The sequence below is a fragment of the Octopus sinensis genome, linkage group LG4, assembly GCF_006345805.1.
Source record: "Octopus sinensis linkage group LG4, ASM634580v1, whole genome shotgun sequence".
In the NCBI taxonomy this organism is placed as follows: Eukaryota; Metazoa; Mollusca; class Cephalopoda; order Octopoda; family Octopodidae; genus Octopus; species Octopus sinensis.
The window spans coordinates 76,434,507-76,454,477 of NC_043000.1; the positions used below are offsets into that span (position 1 = coordinate 76,434,507).

General features: G+C 45.4%; 1 protein-coding gene across 1 annotated transcript; it reads left to right on the forward strand.

Moving 5' to 3' along the window:
- Positions 1–8,562: 8,562 nt before the first annotated feature.
- On the forward strand, positions 8,563–9,384 carry LOC115210502. Its single transcript, XM_029779105.1, has one exon. The coding sequence runs from the start codon at positions 8,563–8,565 to the stop codon at positions 9,382–9,384; it is 822 nt and encodes a 273-aa protein (XP_029634965.1).
- Positions 9,385–19,971: the final 10,587 nt, after the last annotated feature.

Consider the following 19,971-nt stretch of genomic DNA (forward strand, 5'->3'; position numbering starts at 1 on the left):
CACACATATATATATATATATATATATATATAAGGTGAGGTATACTAGCCATCTCAATATGGCTAACCACTAAGGGTGGGTGTTACTGTAGCTTGTAGCCCCAGGAGAACATCGTCTCCAGCTGGCTTTAGGCACACTTTCTGTGCTCTTATGGTATTTGCAAAGGGAGGTCATCAACACCCACCCTTAGTGGTTAGCCATACTGAGATGGCTAGTATACCTCACATTGTCGTGCAGTTACTGTTTACATCTCGTTCAGAGATTTATTATTGCTTGAATACAGTTTTTCGAGATCAGTGACGAAAAGTTACTGGAAAAACGTTATAAGGATTTGCATTGGGACTCCCTTCATCGAAAACCGGTGTTTTGACTCGTCTAGGGACCCCTCTTTCATCTGCGTATTGAGAAGTTAGCTGCCTATTTTGTTGAGTGAGTTCGTTTTTTGTTCGTCGTTGTTTGTGTTTGCTCGTGAATTGAACAGTTGTCCGTTGTGTGACAGTAATTTTCGCCCTACGGGGCTGAAAATTCTGTGTATAAACATTGTTATTACCTTCGGGATAATTAAAAAATTTTTTTTTATTGAAAAATTGGTTCTCATAATTTGAGAAATGGAGTTCGACTTGGCGTCGAGGAACGACTTTCCCGTGATGAGAAAAGGCGAACAGAAGGATATCGAGGTTAGAAAACAGTCTTTTTCGGCCGCAGTGGGCGGAACCGTAACGGAAGTGGAATTCAAAATAGAACAGTTGTTCGAATACCGGAACTTGGTCAAAAAGGAAGGCAACGAAATAAAACTGGTACCGCAGGAAGCGATATTACAGGAAATAAAGGCCAAGACAGTCGTGTACAAGGTTTACAGTAACAAAGAGAAAGAAATAATGGACGTGAAGAACGAAATAGTAGAGAAGTGCTTGACCCCGGTGTGGAGCAAAATTCGCTACGTCGGTCGAGGTGCCCGCAGCGCTACCGTTGAAGCACATTTCGACTCGGCTGATGTGGCAAGAGAGATTTCATCGATGACCTTAAAAAGTGAGGACATCATGTTACTACCTACCTATATGGGCAAAAGAACTGCGAAACTATATGTGGAAGACATTCCAAGAGGATATGATATAATGTGGGTAGCAGCGGCGGTTCTGCACGACGTAGAGCAGAAAGTCTCAATTCTGCAGATGAAAAGGAAAGAGGAGGTAAACTGGAAGGGACAAGCGCTCGAACTCCTCGTTCAAGCAGAAAATAATGTGCTAGAAAACTTACCCGATAGGGTATTTATTGAGGAGGGAATTACAATGAGAGTGTCAGTGGAGGGGCGCAGACCTTGGTGCTTCAAATGTGGTGAAAAGGGTCACGTCCGCTCGAACTGCATAAAAAAAAAGAAAAACAGCGAAGCCCCTCCTCAAAGTGCTTCAAACACAGAAAAAGAAAAGGCGGAAAAAGACCCCAAGACTGCAACAAGGAAGGGAATCGAAACGGAAGATAAAAATGAACAAATAGAATTTACACAGGTGACACACAAAAGAAAAAAAGAAAATACCCTGGACTCCCCTCCCCAAACAAAGAAAAAATCAGCAAACACCGCAGAGATACATACAAAATAAATTCCCCAGCCCTACCCCCACGGCACTGTATTCATTGGAACACAGTTCGCCAAACCCCTCCCCATAAAACAAGATTGGAAAAAATTGATTAAAAAAAATGAAAATATTGTAGCATTCGACGAGAGGAACGATAGAGTGTTCAAGTATTTAAAATTTTCAAAACTGAAATTATTCAGTAAGTCTGCAGACACTAAGTCGACCACTCGTTTTGCAAAAATAAAGGAAGACGAGTGGAAAGAAAAAACACTCCAAGAACATTTTAAAAATAACCTTATCAGAGACGTAACTAAGGAAATACTGGAGGGCAAACTTACTATAACCCCGGCAACCACACCTACCCAGAGCCCGATGGCAACGCCGGTTAAGAGCCCTGCAGCTACGACCACAAGGGAGGAAGAAGGGGAAGCATGCAGATTTAAACTGTCATGCTCCTTGTCCCAACCGTAAGTTTATTATTTTTTTCTCTCTCTCTCCGACAATGGCAAAGCTGGGTTGTGTGAATGTGCGTGGAATGGGGTCGAAATGGAAACAAATTTGTCTCCTGAACGACCTCACGACACACGGAGTGGACGTAGCTATTGTAACCGAGTCCAAGATGAACGGGGCCCAAGCGTTCTCGCCTCTTCTAAATGGTTTCGAGAAATTCATTTCTCCTAGCCGAGGAGGAGGAAGGGGCGTGGCAGTCCTTATCAGGAAGAGCTTGGACTTGCAGGTATGTACTGTCTTTCTGGACCCAGAAGACAGGCTGGTCGTTCTGGATGTGACCCACGTAAGTAAACAGTCCTTCAGGTTGGTTGCTGTCTACGCTCCGAATGAGTGTAGGCAGTCGGTTTTTTTTCGGAATCTGGAGCACTTTTTAGTGACGTCGAAAACGGTAGTCTTAGTAGGGGACTTTAACACTGTCCTCGAAGCGCGGGTCGACAGTGTTGGCTCAACCAATAGGAAGGGGAACCCTAGCCTCAAGGGTCTATTAGAGAGCTTTAATCTAGTAGACTGTTATCAACTGGATGAGCCGAGTGTTCCACAGTGGACGTGGAGTAACAACGACGGCTCACGCAGATCGTATATAGATAGGATATTCGTTAGGAAAAGAGATAAGGATACGTTTAGTTGTCCACAGTTTCACATTGTGCCTTACACGGATCACAAATTTGTGACTTGTAGGGTGCAATTAGATAAGTGTCATAGACAGGGACCCGGGTACTGGAAGCTGAACAAGTCTATTTTGAATTATGAAGACTTCCGTACCCGGATTAAGGTGTTAGTACAGAGGGCATTATGTGGCACCATCATTAACAATAGATGGTGGCACTCCCTCAAAAGAGCCATTCGTTCAGAGTCCATTAGATTTAGCAATCAGCTAAGGTTAGATAGGTCTAGGATAGAGGACGATTTAGTTAAGAATCTAAACGAAGCAATGGAATCTGGCTGTGCATCCGGAGTGATGGCGGCAAGGACGGTATTGTACCGTCACCTTAACTCCAAACACGAAGGTTGCAGAGTTAGAGCTAAGCTACGCGCAGGGAAACGAGAAGGTATTAACGTTGCCGGATGGGCCCGTCGAGTGGAGAGTCAGAGAGGCAACAAAGCTTCAATCAAGTCTTTAACTGACGAACAGGGAAACAAGATCTATGGACAGGAGGAGATGCAAAAGTTTCTTCACCAGCATTTCGCCCGCGCGTTCGGGGGTGGTGGTTCCCTGGAGCGGAGGAGGGCCTTAAAGGACTTCCTAGCCGGCGGACCGCGGCTCTCGGGGCGTGAGGTGGAGTGCTGTGAAGGAGCGATCAATCCCGCGGAGATAGAGGGGGTACTGGCCGGATGCGCCGGGGAGAAGTCGCCGGGGTTGGATGGTCTGCCCTACGAGTTTTATCAAAGTATGCCGGACTTGTTCGGGGGAATACTGGCAGGCGTCTACGCGAACTGGCAGCAGAACGGGAGAATTCCCAGTTCTGTAAGCCGGGGAGTGGTGACGCTAATCCAGAAAGACCCGAGCAAGAGGGATAACATTAGTAATTACAGGCCCATAACTCTACTTAATGTAGAGTTAAAGATTTTGGCCAAGGTGTTGGCAAAAAGGTTGACGGCTGTCGTGGAGAAACTTGTCGGGAAGGCACAGACATGTGCAATCCCAGGCAGGTCGATCCAGGATAATCTTCACCTTCTCCGCTACACTATAGATAGAGTCGGGAAATTAGACGGCAAAGGAGGGGCATTGGTCCATTTAGACCAAAGTAAAGCGTTTGATAGGGTAGACCATCGGTACTTGGCGGCGGTCCTCGAAGCGGCTGGGCTGGGCCCTGGCTTCTGCGGGTGGATCTCAGCTATGTACAGCGGCATCAAGTCCACAGTCCAGATAAACGGTTACCTAACGGAGCCGTTTTCGATCAAGCGTTCAGTTCGTCAAGGGTGCCCCTTGTCCCCGCTCCTGTATGTTTTGGCTCCTGAGTCATTGCTGCGGAAGCTGGAGAATTTGGGAGGCAACCCTAATGAAATCGGATGCGGTAAGTCTGTTTCTGCCTATGCGGATGACGTCACCCTCATCGTGTCCAACGGAACACAGCTACCTCACGTAGCAGGTGCTCTCCATAGATACGAGGCGGTGGCAGGGGCAAAAGTTAACAGGGACAAGTCCATCGGTTTGCGCCTCGGCACCTGGAGGAACACGCCGATACCGTCCAGTGTTGTTGGACACTGGACGGATGGTCCTGTTAAATTGCTCGGAGTCTGGTTTGGTCCAGACTCCCAGATGGAGAAGAATTGGAGCGAGGTAACGAGCAAGGTGGATGCCATAGTACGGAAGTGGTCCGGAAGGCATCTTTCCTTGAAAGGGAGGGCGGAGGTGGCACAGATGTTTATAGCCTCTGTCGTCACCTACCGCCTGACCGTCGTGCCTTGCCCCGATTCGTGGTTAAACAAGTTGGAACGACTCCTTCTTCGCTTTTTGTGGAAAGGAGGATGCTCCGTGTGTTGCCAGGAACCGCTAAAGGGTGGACTGGGGATGCCTTGGCTAATGATGCGCAAGCATGCGTTGAGGCTGAGACACCTCTGGTGTTACCTGGAGGATGATAAGGTGTGGAGTTCGCTGGCAGAGGAATTCTTCCCGCGACCGGCCTCTATGGAGGGATTTACACCCGGTCTCATTAAAGGACGTAACTTGACTTCATGGCAGAAGGAGTGCCGACAGGCACTCTGGCTGATCCACAAGATGGGCAAGGCCGGCAGCGGGAATACCACCTCGGTGTTCTATAAAGGGCTGGTAGAGGGAAAAATGATGACGTCCTAGGAAGGGCTCTGGGGTTCGATGAGGATCAACTCTCCAACCTGTTTAAGAAGACTTTTAGGTCGGGGTATTTGGATAATTACCAAAAATCCCTGACCTGGCAGTGCTATAGGAATGCATTACCTGTTCGCGAGAAGTTATCCAGGCACGGAATGTCAGTGCCACCGACGTGTCCAAGATGTGGGTTGGACGATGAAACCGTTCAACACGCTTTTGTACAATGTCGGGAGCTGCCAGACTTGATAAGTTACGTTGAACACGTGTTGTCGCATCTGGGACGAGTACAGCTGTCGGCTGGATCCATGATTAAGATGATACCGCCAACTGGACTCTCAAAGGAAGGTAAGGCTTGTTTTTACTGTACGGTGGCAGTATTGAAAGAGTATGTATGGAGAACTAGAATGGAAGGTCTAGTGAAAGGGTCCTTTATCACTGGCCCCGGTTTGTTAAAATACTTCGGATATCATCTGAAGAGCAAGATGGGGTTGGCGAAGAGGAGCCTGCCACAGAAAGAGTATATGGAACGTTGGAAGGATGTGATGAGAAAGGTGGGTGAGAGTAACCCAGCTTAATCATCGAGGAAAGGAAAAATCAGCTGCTGGGATTTATAGGCTGCCGGGTTCAAAATTGAAACTGGTACCTCCCATTACCTTTCACTGTACATAACTGTTTAAAATAAAGAAATAATAAAAAAAGAAAACATACGCACTAAAAGTTCTCGTGATAAAGGCAAAAGTAAGCCAAGGTTTCGTTTCAAGGCAAAGTAAGCCAAGTTTTCGTTCAAGTTACGTAAAATTTTATTTTTGTAATTTTTATAATTTCATTCGAACTCGCAAAGCATTTTTGTAATTGTTTTGTCCTGTAATGTCCCAATTCTATGTTGGATCACTTGATCATAATGAAGATAAATTCATCGAAAACCGGTGATTGTCGTACGCCGACGACAGGTCAATAACTAGAAACTGCAGTCCGTGCGTATCACTTAGGTTGACGAGGGAGGGATGACCTCCCTTTGCAAATACCATAAGGGCACAGAAAGTGTGCCTAAAGCCAGCTGGAGACGATGTTCTCCTGGGACTACAAGCTACAGTAACACCCACCCTTAGTGGTTAGCCATATTGAGATGGCTAGTATACCTCACATTGTCGTGTAGTTACTGTTTACATCTCGTTCAGAGATTTATTATTGCTATATATATATATATATATATATATATATACACACACATATATCAATAATATATATAAAACGTGAGATGTTTGTGTGTGTGTGTGTGTGTGTGTGTGTGTTTTTTTATATGTGACCGACCATTAGGATGATCGCATGTAAAATCAATACTTTTCATCCGATTTCGTTCACGGTTGGCAAATACAATACTTACTTTCCACAGATGGGTCCATACTCTTTAATTCTTTCACTTATGGAGTAACATGGAATAATAGGGCTTCTATAGAAAGGTTAAAAAAATCTCTGAAATATTGGGGACAAGGGAGGTAACTCTTTGCGAAATAACATTCCAAAATTGTTTGTTCCCTTACATTTGTATCACCTGTGCTACACTCTTGGTTGACAACGAGTAGGCCGTAGCCCGGAAAAGGGAAGTAACTCTTTGCGAAGTAACATTCAGAAATTGATTGTCTCCCTTACATTTGTATTCCCCTTTTCTACACTTTTTTGGCTGACAATCGGTGGGTCGAACCCCAGAACGAGATGCTCTGCAAAACATTTCATGCACACATCAACGTAAAATTCTGTAAATCTGTCAAATCCATACGTTATGTATGCAAATACATTACCACCAGATCGGAGAGAGACGTTTTTCAAATAAAATCTACGCGATCAACTAATTTTACAAATGATGAAGTGCTCTTTTCGAAATTGGACACTACATATCCACCAATGAAGCCATATGGAAAACCTTAGGATTCCCAATTCACGAAGGATACCCTTCTATGATTCATCTCAGCGTTCATTTGGAAAATAGGTAGCGAATTTACTTCACATAAGACAACCTCATTCAAAAAGCAGCTGTCCCGCCAAAGACCACTCTCACGGCCTTCTTTCATCTGTGTAAAGTCGACCCCTTCGCAAAGTCTATTTTGTGCGCTGAAGTGCCATATTATTGCCTCCGCCTTAGCGAAGGCGGAGGTATTGTTTTCAGTTGTGTTTGTTTGTTTGTTTGTTTGTGCGTTGACAAGATATCTCAAGAACTACATAATGGATTCGGTTGATGTTTGGCCTCGCGACTTGCACGAACTGATTAAATTTTGGAATCGATCCGGTACCGGACAAGAATTCTGGATTATTTTTCCTGTTTTTCTTTTTTACTTAATTTTTGAGAGCGGTCGGGTTCATTTTTAGTATTCTTGTTTGTGAGAGCAGTCGAGTTTATTTCAGATATTCTCATTTAGAAAAGCATCTCTGGCTAATCGTCGAGAGGACGTTGGTGTTGCCTTGGCGGCGGTTTGCACTCTCTGAGTGCTCTTGTTATACATGGAATCAATCATCTTCCCAATGGCAACGATGAAACCAAGGCCGGCCTATGCAGTTGGATCCAACCGTATGCAAAGGCGACACAATCGGACGCGTCTACACAGTTCACCCCTTGAACTCTGAATACTTCCATCTGCTGCTCTTACTTCATATCCTGAAGGGACCAACCTCCTTCGACGACCTTCGCACAATGAAAGGCCGCTTATGCAGCACTTTCAAAGACGCCTGCTCCAAACGGGGACTTTTGGATACAGATGATCAATATGACAATGCACTCGAAGAGGCCTCTCTGTGTCATTCTCTGCACAAGCTCCGACACCTTTTTGCAATAATGCTGGTTTTCTGCAACCTGACAGACGTACATTCACTTCGGAATAAATACAAAGACTCAATGTTCCATGACATTTTGCTGCAGACTCACCAAATCACCGGTAACGTTGACTCTTCCACTACCCCTGCCATTTACAACAGAGGGCTTCTTCGCTTGGAAGACTTGGTTATGGCAACTGGAGGTCAAAAATTGGGCGCTTATTCTCTCAACACTCTAGACAGAAATGAAGACGCCTGTCCCAATCACCTCATTCTCAGAGAAATATCCTACAATATCCACAAACGCAAACAGTACATTGCCTCTTTTGAATTCCGATCAAGATGACGTATACAATTTTGTCCTCGGAAACATCTACACACACATTGGCAGAATCATCTTCTTAGACGCCCCTGGAGGAACTGGGTAAACATTCATCCTGAATCTTCTTTGTGCGAAGTTGCGGCATACTGGTGACCTTGCTATTGTTGTTACCTCCTCAGGAATAGCCTCGACTCTTCTCGACGGTGGACGAACAGCACACTTTACCTTCAAATTACCTTTTAATGCAGCACATAAAGAAAACCCAACGTGCCACACAATGCATTCCTCGGACGAAGTCACAAATTTGAAAAAGTGCAAGCTCATTGTTTGGGATAAGCAACTATGTCCCATAAATGTTCCCTACAAGCACTTGATACCACAATGAGAGATCTTAGATTAAACAACAGCATCCTTGGAGGTACGACTCTACTTCATGAAGAAGATTTTCGACAAACTCTACCTATTTTGCCCAGAAGAACACCCGCTGATGAACTTAATGCCTGCCTTTAAAAAAATCTCTCCTTTGGTTGCATGTCCAATCGAAACAACTCACCATTAACATGAGATCACTTATACAGACTGGTCAACCTACAACCCAGTTTTCGGAAATGTTCCTTAAAATCGGCAATGGACAAATTACGTCCGACGACAACGGATACATTGACACTACCACCATTGGCCACACTATCTCCAGCCCTGTTGACTTATGTTCTGCCGTTTACCTAAATCTTACAATGGAATATATAAAACCAGGTTGGCTTCGCGACAGGGCTGTTCTTGCACCTACAAATGCAGCTGTCAACACTCTTAACTACGACTTACTTAGTCAGCTACCTTCTCAAGAACGTTGTTACAGATCAGTTGACACCGTTAATTATCTTAATCAGGTTACACACTTTCCAACAGGACTCCCTCCCCATGAACTTCACTTAAAAGTCGGTTGCCCTGTCATCCTCCTACGCAATCTAAACGCACCTACGCTATGCAATGGAACACGCCTTGTGGTCAAACAAATGATGGACCACGTCATTGAAGCCCAAATTATCACGGGACACGACAAAAACGATACTGCTTTCATTCAAAAAATTCCGCTAAACCCAATTGACTGTTCCTACCCAATGCAGAGACTTCAGTTCCTTCTCAAACTCAGCTTCGCCATGACAATTAACAAAGCACAAGGTCAGTCGCTGAAAGTTGTCGGACTGGATCTTCGAACGTCGTGCTTTTCACATGGACAATTCTACGTCGGTTGTTCCAGAGTTAACCATCCAGACAACATATCTTTGCTCCTGAAGGAAAAACCAAAAATGTCTACAAAGCAGCCCTACAGTATTTATTCCTCTACTGCAATCTTCACATCTACGTTAAACTGTAGCCGTTAGCAATCAGATATCATGCAAGTATGTCATTGATCTTTAGCTTCACTCCTCTGATTGCTGTTAACTGTATATTGCCTTGAATGACTCTTCTTACTTCAACACGCTGTTTGTTCATAAGCATGCTCTAACATTTATTTTTGTACATGCCATTATTCTGTTTCTTTGTTTGCTATAAATGTTTGCTTTTCTTTCATTGAAAAAACAGGTTCAATGCAGTTGTGTCAGGCATTACGAGAAAAATAAGTACATGATACAAAACGCTTCAAGTAAGATATAGGATCCCTAATATTTACTGAAATTGCGATCGTTTCATGGACTTCCATTTATTACTAACTACCAAATTTGTGTTCAGAAAAATTTATTGTTTACCTAAGATGATAAAATAAAAAGTATACACGGTATACATTAGAAGGGAAGTATACATAGTATATGACACTAAAAAAGACGGGAAACAAAGGATCGTAATGGGGGATCCCCTGATTCAGAAGGACCTCTAGGGATAACCAAGGAACCCGACCATCCAAAATAAGCCTGAGTAACAAGGACAAGAGCCTACTCCAACTTCTTTCTTCCGACTCATAGGTCTACACTGAGAGTGGTACCATCCACTCTAGTCCTTTTTGTAATTTTCACCCATCTTTTCATAAATTCACTAGAGGGCAGCACCTCCCTCTCCACCCTCACTTTCTTTTTCAAGTGAAATTTGAAAAAGTCGACGAGGGCTTTACCAAAGAGGAAAGTTTCTGTCCTCATTCTTTTCAGCTTCGTCCATCAGACAACCTTTTTCACCATAGCCTTGCCAGCCCGATTAGAGGAGGGCGGCGGGGCAGTCATCATTTTGGACTCAGACAACAGACGAATCTGTTCTATACGCGACAGGAATGAGTGCATGCAGAATGGTTTCGTCACTCTGCGAGCACCTCCGTCTGATAGCGCATCCGTCTGACAGCACATCCGTAGCGTTTATCTCGAACCGGTAGCGCCCCCAGTAGCACTGCTAGGCCAAAGACATCTGGAAATTATCCATAATAGTCCCCGACCGGAAAGTCCTCCGGAATAGACTAGTCAGTTCGTCTTCGTTGACGCTTAGGGTCTCCCCGAGGGCGTCGTCGCACTTCCTCGCTACTAATCCTTTGTATATATCTAAAGTGGAACATCCACTGATCCTTCTAGAGGACAGTGAGCGCCTGACGACATTCTAAGTACCAGGCGCTCAGTCTCGGCTTATCCTTTACCCAAGACTGCAGCTCTATCATGGAGACGATCTGCTTTAAGGCGTGTCTCACAAACGGAGCTCATACAGGCTCACCTTCTAACAAATCGCTGCAGGTGGTGCAACCTGAGTGCGTGTCTGCGCATTAAAATCCATGGCAGGCCTAAGCCGCCACACAAAGGAAGTTGGCAGCAGGACGACAGCCTGACCATTGTAACGCGTCCTTTCTACAAGAAAATAAACAGGATACGCTCAAATCTAATCAAGCAGTAACTGGCGCAAGGCATGACGGTCAGAGGATAAATGATGACAGAGGCGATGTAGGCATTCGCCACCTCTGCCCGATCTTTCAAGGACAGCTTCCTCTCTGCCCATTTCTGGGTAAGAGAAGTCACTCTGTTTGTCACCTCTTCCCAATTCTTATCCACCTGGAGATCGTGACCAAACCAGATCCCGAGCAGTTTAACTGGTCCATCAGTCCAGCATCCGACGGCATCAATCTGCCTCTTCAGGTGCCCAGTCGCAATCCCACCAATTTGTCGGAATTGATTTTAGCCTCTGCAACAAACTCATATTCCTTTACAATGGAGCCGACTGTCTCCTGTTGGAGGCGTCCGTCACAATGACGGTGACGTCGTCCGCGTATGCAGATATTGTCCTTCTGAGTCCAATTGCGAAAGGGAGACCTCTTAATTGTTCCAACTTCCACAGCACTGACTCGAGATCCAGCACATACAGAAGAGGTGACAGCGGGCAGCCCTAACGGACTGATGGTGCGATACTAAATGGTTCCGATAGGTGGCCATTTACCTTTTATTGCAGTTGATGTTGGTTTGGGAGGTAGAGCATTCAGGAAAAACTTGCTTTTCCGTGGCAACTGGAGGTAGACTCTTCCCTTGTCTTGGTTTGGGAGTGGGTGTGTGCGTGGGAGTGGGTGTGTGCGTGGGAGTGGGTGTGTGCGTGGGTGTGGGTGTAGGATTCTTGAGTACTTGTTTATGATTTTGCGCTTGTGGTGTTTGTAATATTGGCGCCAGTGGGACTTTATTTTTCCTAGTTTCAGGACAGAAAACCTTTTAGTGAGTTACAGATCCACATATATGACATCTTGGTTTTCTACTCTCCACAAATACTGACAGGTGAGTACCACCCAGAAGATCGATTAGATTGGGCAGCTGGTCGATATGGTCATGCTTCCATTGCAAGGTCAGTTCCATATCTATACGTAACCAGTTTTGCTTCGGTAGTTTCTTGACTTCCAATATTGCGACTTCGTTTTCTTCTGAACCTGCAAAGACAGCCGCCATTAACCAGATAATGTATATTTCTGGCGGCACATTCAACACCCTAATCTTGGAAAGGCGTTGGCAGCGATAGCTGGGGATTAAGAAAAAGTTACCGTTCTTCAAAGTGGTCGCGGAATTACATCTAGCTGCTGTTTCTGTCCCAAATCTCATCTTAACAGTTCCAAACTTCTTTCCTCGGTCTCAGGAGCATTTTCCATCCGCCAAGATTTGACTCCGATGCAACGATATGTTACCGAGCAGCTTGCGATACTTTTTATCTCGTCGGATGGCGGGTTTAGAGTCACACTTTCCCCATCTCATTTTACAATTTTTCTTGTCAAATTCAATTCTTCTTCATATTTCCTGCCACAAACGCAAAAGCAGCGGAGGCGATATTTGTGTTTTTATGTTCCATTTCTTTGGTATTGTTGTTGCTGCTGCTGTTGTTGTTGTTGTTGTTGTTGGTGGTGGTGTTGCTGTTGTTGTTGTTGTCACTGCTGCTGCTGTTGTTGTTCTCGTTGTTGACACTGATAGTTTTGACGTTGCTTAGAGACGAAATATTTATTCGCCTCCGTGACGTAATTAAGTTTAGGCCATTCAATATTCTTATTCCCAATTTCTTCCTCGTTCTCAATTTTATCTGACAAGGAGCGCGTCCCTTTGTCGAACATTATGATAGCTCCTTTTTTTGCCATCTTTAAATAATTAAAGAAAATTGCAATAGATTTGCTTTTGCCTAAAATTATTGATGCGTACCGCCTGCAAAACAGAGGGTGTTTCTACACAAAAATACTATCTGCGCAGTCCAGACAATCTCAGAAATGCCATGGTAACGATAAAAACGAAAAGACGAGGCCTTAGAAGGCCGAAAAGATTAAAAACACGTTTTCAACTTACGGAGCACCAAATTTCCGTGACTTTACTGTATGGCGGCCGTGCGAAGCCTTATATGGAATAGCATAAAATGGTGGAAAACGGAATTGACAGCAAGGAAGCAAGTATTAGGTGAGGTGAAAATCAAGAGAGGTATCTTCCAGGGGACAGTGTGTCCCCACTGATCTTCGAGCTGGGAATGATACCCTTGAGTGAAATACTACAGAAAACAAAGTTGGTGTATTGTCTGGGAAGAGGTAAGGGAAAACTGAACCACTTGCTATTCATGGACGATCTGAAGCTATTCACAAAAACTGAGGCAGAACCGGACAGCCTAGTCCAGTCTGTGTGGATTTTCTCGAATGATATTAAGATGTAGTTTGGACTCTCAAAATGTGCTACGATGGTAATGAGACAAGGAAAGTTTTTCAAAACAGAAAGCATAAGGTTGCCAAGTGGTGAAATAATGAAGGCAATTCAACCTCACTCCAACCATAAATACCTGGGAATACTTGAGACAGATGGAATCAAACAATGACATGAAGGAAAAGACAAAAAGAGAGTGCTTGCGGCGAATAAGAAAAATATTGGCTTCAAAGCTGAATGCCAGAAACATAATTTCAGCATTAAACTCGCGCGCAGTCGCAGTAGTTCGGTATGGTACTGGAATCCTGGAGTGGACAGAGGAAGAACTAAATAGGAAATCAAGGCATGATGACAGGAAGTCAAGAAAGCTTCTAACGATGCATAGAGCCCATCATCCAGGTGCGGACACTGATCACCTATACACGAAGAGAGCAAATGAAGGAAGAGGACTGATAAGTGTGGAAGACTGCGTGCGTATCGAACTCGAGAGCTTAATGAGATACTTAGCACAGAATAAGGAAATATTGCTAGTGACAGTTAGGAAAGAAGGAGTATTGAAAGCAGAGAAAAAAGGGAAAACAAAGGAAGATGTGCAAAAAGGGACTACCCAATCAATTCCATGCAGCCACAACAGAAGTTACTGGAAAAAATAGGTGGGACTAGCTGATGAAAGGAACACTAAAAAAAGAGACCGAGAGCACTATACTGGCAGCGCAAGACCAAGCGTTGGTCACGGACAGGAGGGTCAACATTAGGAATGAGCAAGTATCTCCGTTGTGTCGAATCTGCAATAGAGTGGATGGAACCATTGCCATATCACGAACGAATGTCATAGAGTTGTCCCAAACCACTACAAGTTGTGGCGACTCAATCAGGTAGCGAAAGTGCTACATTGGAAACTGTGTGAAAAGTGGGGCTAGAAAGAAGCAAGACATGGTATGAGCACAAGCCGCAGAGAGTGGCGGAGTTTGAGACTAGCAAAATCCTTTGGGATTTCCCAATCCAAAGAGATCAGGCGCTAGAGAATAACAGAACGAATCTTGTGGTGGTGGACAAGATGCACCACATATGCTATATATTCGATGTGGCATACCTCTTTGACTCACGAAGGAAGGCGAAAAAATAGATAAATACAACCCTCCATAGCCCGGCTATGGAAACCGAAGGTGAAGATAGTGCCAATTATTGTTGGGTCCTTGGGAACAGTATCAGAAGGTATCAAGGGGAATATAAAAGAAATTGGAAAAGAGTTCTCAGTAGAACTGTTACAAAAGGTTTGCTTCCTTGGCACAGTGAGAATAATCAGGAAACCATTAAATAGCTGAAAAGAATGGATAGCATGGTACCGTAGGCTGAAGGTAGCAAGCCTGCTACGCATGTAAGACACCAGGAGCTCCAACAAAACCTGTGATAAAGAGAAAACATAATAATAATAATTAATTTATTAACCACAAAAGGTTTACATAAAAAACATTATAGACAAAAGAGGACAAATACAATGTGGAGTTACATGAAAGTCACGTAAGCAATGAAAAGCAATAACATTCATTGAATATAACAACAAATTCCCCAAAAGAGAGAAACCCCCTATAACTGTTCGTGAAAACCTTACTAGTCCACAACAGTCCTAACCAGGAGGGTAAGTACCGTTTCCGCTTTGTGTATAGGCGCATACTTAGAGTAGGCCCATTCACTCGGGCCATTCTTGCAACATTCACCCACCTTTTAACAAAATTGTTGAGGAGCAGAGCTTCTCTCTCCACCCTCACTTTCCTTTTCAAGTGAAATTTGAAAAAGTTGATCAGGGCTTGGCCAAAAAGGAAAGAATCTGTCTTCAGCCCTTTCAACGTGGTCTTTCGCTAAGGCCTCCAAGCAAAGAAAAGCAACTTACCCTTCCTAACCATAGGAAGGCGGCAAGACTATCCTCACAATAGGCTCAGCCGATGGCCGGATTCGTCCTACAACGCGGCAGCAGGTGTTCGACATAAACCCACAAGTCATAAATACTCGGGCATGCAGAACGGTTTCGTCTCTCTGCGCGCATCTCGTGGAAGCCCGGCTGACTGCACTTCCGTACCTCTAGAGTTTATATCGAACAGGCAATGCGTTTCGGTAGCATTGCCAGGCCAAGGATTTTTGGAAATTATCCAGCCAACTCGTTCTTGTCGACGCTCAGAGTCTCCCTGAGAGCATCATCGTACTTATCCGCCACTAACCCTCTATATAACGCCATAGTAGAATTGTCACCGATTGCATTGCTCGACTGATAGAGGAGTGTGAGCGCCTGACGACACTGTAGGTGCCAGGCGCCCTTCCTCGGTCTACCCTTGATGTAGGACTACCCAGTCAAAAAGACAAGCTGTGGGAAATCGCATCTGACAAATGGCGACCACGCCAGTTCACCGTCTAGGAAGCGCTGGAGATGTCGCAGCCTCAGCTCATGCTTGTGCATCAATAGCCACGGCATACCCAGCCCTCCATTTAGCGGGTGCTGACAGCAAATGGAGCGCCTGACCAGTGGAACGCGTCCCTTCCACAGAAAGCGAAATAGTAGTCGCTCGAGTTTGGTCAGACTTGAATCGGGACTGGGCACGACGATAAGGCGGTAGTAGATGACAGATGCGATGTAAACATTCGCCATCTCCACTCGACTTCTCAGGGATAGCTTTCTCTCATCCTATTTCTGGGTGAGATTGGCCACCCTGCTCGCCACTTCGTCCCAGTTTTTTTCCACTTGGAGATCTGGACCGAACCAGACCCTGAGCAATTTAACAGATCCTTCCGTCCAGCGATTGACGACTCTGTTGAAAGGCATGGACTTGCCTCTCTAGGTGCCAAGTTGTAGGCCCACTGACTTCTCTCGATAAATTTTTGCTCCTGGCACCACTTCGTATTCTTTTAGAGCGGTGCTGACCAGGTCTAATTGCTTCATGTTCAACACTATGGCGGTGACGTCGTCCGCGTATGCCGACACGGTTCTCCCACGTCCTAGTTCGCGCGGGATGCTTCTCAATGCCTCCAATTTCTGCAGTAGTGGTCCAAGAGACATCACATAGAGGAGAGACCAGAGGGGACACCACTGACAGACCGAACGCATGATGCTGAAAGGTTTCGATAGGTAACCATACACCTGAACTATCGAGCAGATGTCGCTGTACATTGCTGTGGTCCAGCCACGGAAAACGGGACCGAAACCGGCTGCCGTGGGGACGGCAGGTGGTCGACCCCACGGCTGCCGCGGGGACGGCCGGTGGTCGACCCTATCAATGGCTTTAGACTGATCTATATTCCCCATCCTACTGTTGCTTTGAAAAGTTTTAATTTTTCTTTGTTTGACGTAGTAGTTGCGGCAGTGGCGAAATCTGCAGGCGTTTCATGTGAAAGAATTCTTTTTTCTTTTTCTTCACTTTCCTGCTTATTTGTGTTACTCTGATCGGTCCTCCTGATGGTAGTGGTGGTAGCGGTGTTAGTGACTTCCTCGGCTCCCTCCTTCATGCCTCCGTCGATGTTCATGGTGTTGTTGTTGGTGGCAGTGGTGGTGGTGCTGCTGTTCACATTGATGTTGCTGCTGTCGTCGTCGTCATTATCGCTGTTGTTGGTACTTTTGCACTTGTTACTGTCGTCGTAGAAACAAGAGGAAATTTGGCGAGAAATTAATTTCACTCTCACCTGCGTTTCTGTTCGGAGTTTCAGCTAAGTCAACAGAACGCTGCTCTTGTTCGATTATTATTTTTTCATAATCCGACATTTTTTAAAGTTGGAAAAAAAGAAAATGAATAAAATCTTGTTTTCACAAAAAATGCAAAAATGCAAAACAATTATTACAGCCCCCAAAACGGGGCGCACTTACACAAAATGTTACCGTCACGATCCAGACAATGCAAGCAGTGTCCGGGAATTGTTAAGTACTTATTAAAATATTGAATGAACTGGCTGCAACCAGCCGAAGCGATTGATTACAATTCACGGAGCTCCTACTTTGTATGACTTAACAGGTTGATAGCAACAACAACAACAATGATTTCGTTTATTAGCCACCAGGGCGAAGGTTGAGAGGGATAATAGAAAGGTATAAAGTGTGGGTGTTTACATGTAATGGAATGATAAAAAGTATATTCGGTATACATGAGAAGAAGGGAAGTACACATAGTATATGACACTAAAAAAAAAAGGAGGGGAAACAAAGGATCATAATACGACACCAGAAAGAAAACAAAAGGCATAGTGATCGGGTCCGCCTAATACAGGAGGACCACTAGGAATAATTGAGGAACCCGACCATCCAAGATCACCCTGAATACCAAGGACAAGTTTCCTCTCCAACTTCTTTCTTCCGTCTCACAAGTCTACACTGAGAGTGGTACCATCCACTCTTGCCATTTTTCGCAACTTTCGCCCACCTTTTCATAAATTCACTTGAGAACAGTACTTCCCTCTCCACCCTCATTTTCCTTTTCAAGTGAAAAAGTCGGCGAGGGCTTTAACAAAGAGGACAGTTTCTATCCTCATTCCTTTCAGCCTCATCCACCAGACAAAGGAAAACTGCCTTGCCTGCCCAAATAAAGGAGGGCGGCGAGGCAATCATATTTATGGACTCGGACGACAAACGGATCCGTCCCACACACGACAGCAGCTGTTCGACATAACTCCACAAGTCAGCTTTTCCCGGACACTGAACTTGTGCATGTAGAACTGTTTCGTCGCTATGCGAGCACCTCGGACAAGACCGTCTGACAGCACATCCATGCCTGTAGAGTTTATTTCGAAACGGTAGCGGCCCCCGGTAGCACTGCCAGGCCAAAGATATCTGGAGATTATCTATAATAGTCCCCGACCGGAAAGTCCTCTGGATTAGACTTGCCAGTTCGTCTTCGTCGACGCCTAAGGTCTCCCCGAGGACGTCGTCGAACTTTCCCGCTACTAATCCTCTATAAACATCTAAAGTGGCACATCCACCGATCCTATTGCCCGACTTGTAGAGGACATTCTGAGTGCCAGGCGCCCAGCCACGGCTTATCCTTTACCCAGGACTGCAGCTCTGCCAAGGAGACGAGCTGCGGAAAGGCGTATCTTACAAACAAAGCCCATAAACGTTCACCTAATAGAAATCGTTGCGTGTCTGCGAATTAAAATCCACGGCATGCCTAAGCCGCCAAAAAGTGATTTCGCAGCAGACCGACCGCTTGAATATTGGAACGCGTCCTTTCCATAAGAAAATAGACAGGATACACGCCAATCTAATCAAGCAGTAACCGGGACAAGGCACGACAGTCAGACGATAAATAATGACAGAGGCGATGTAGGCATTCGGCACCTCTGCCCGACCTTTCAGGGACAACTTCCTCTCTGTCCATTTCTGAGTAAGACAGGCCACCCTGTTCGTCACCTCTTCCCAATTCTTATCCACCTGGAGATCGGGACCAAACCAGATCCCGAGCAGTTTAACTGGGCCGTAAGTCGATCGGAATCGATCTGTCTCTCCAGGTACCCAGTCATAATCTTACCGACTTGTCGGCGTTGATTTTGGACTCTGCAACGAACTCATATTCCTTTACAATGGAGCCGACTGTCTCCACTTCGGCAGCATCCGAGACCATGACGGTGACGTCGTCAGCGTACGCCGACACTGTCCTCCCGAGTCCAATTACGAAAGGGAGACCTCTTAACTGTTCCAACTTCCACAGCAGTGGCTCGAGAGCCAGCACATACAGTAGAGGTGACAGCTGGAAGCCCTGACGGACTGAACGTGCGATACTAAACGTTTCCGAAAGGTGGTCATTTACTTTGATCACCGAGCAGGTGCCGCTCTGAATTGCAGCAATCCAGCCTCTGAAAACGGGTCCGAAAGCAACTTCTTTAAGGACGACTTCCAAGTAGCGATGGTCTACCCTATCGAAAACCTTCGATTAATCTAAATTGATTAGGGCTCCATCGAAGCCAACTTTAGTCCCAGCCCTCTCTACGATGTATCGCATAAGGTGGAGGTTGTCGTGGATAGGCCTGCTCGGAATTGCGCACGTTTATGCCTCCCCGACCAAACTACCAACGATAAGCGCCAACCTTGGCCAAAATCTTAAACTCTGTGTTTAGCTAAGTTATGGGCCAAAAATTCCCTAGCACGTCCCTATTGTCGGCGTCCTTTCTCAGCAGTGTTACCACACCCTAGCTAACAACCCTGGGAATTTCTCCATTCTGTTGCCAGTTACTGTATACGTCTGCCAAGAGACAGCCAAACAAATTTGTCATGAAAACATAGAATTCATAGGGAAGACCATCCAAACCGGGCGATTTGCGACTTGTGCAATCGCTCATCGCCACCTGTACTTCAGAGGCGGTAATCAGCTTTTCGCAGAATTTCGCATCCGTTACCGAGAGCCGTGGTAGGTCGTCTAGGTACGAAATAAAGTTCGCAACGTTGTAGACTCATCACCCTCCCCAAACACCCGCGCAAAGTGCTTCTGGAAAGTTACACACATCTGCTCAGAACCGAGTAGCACGCGTTCGTCCTGATCCGTCAAAGACTTGATCGTGGTTTTGTTTCCATGTCGCGTCTCGGCAGTTCGGGCCCATCGGACGTCTTTATTTCCCTCTTGTTTTAGCGCACGAACCTTAGCTCTGATAACACACCCTTCATGTTTTGCCTCAAAGAAATGGTCAAGGGCCATTCTCGCCGTTATCACGTCGGTCGCGATATCTTTACCAATAGCCTCTTCTAGTTTACTAACTACTTCTCCCTCTAATCTGTTTCTTCCTATTGCTAAATCTTTGCTAAACGCTATCGATTCTACTCTAATCGTTCTCTTCAGAGCGATCCGCCACCGGTTGTTGACGATTGTCCCCGTCAACTACCGCTTA

What these genes read in the sequence shown, in the direction of transcription:
- LOC115210502 (XM_029779105.1), top strand. Translation starts at nt 8,563, where the DNA reads ATGAGATCACTTATACAGACTGGTCAACCTACAACCCAGTTTTCGGAA.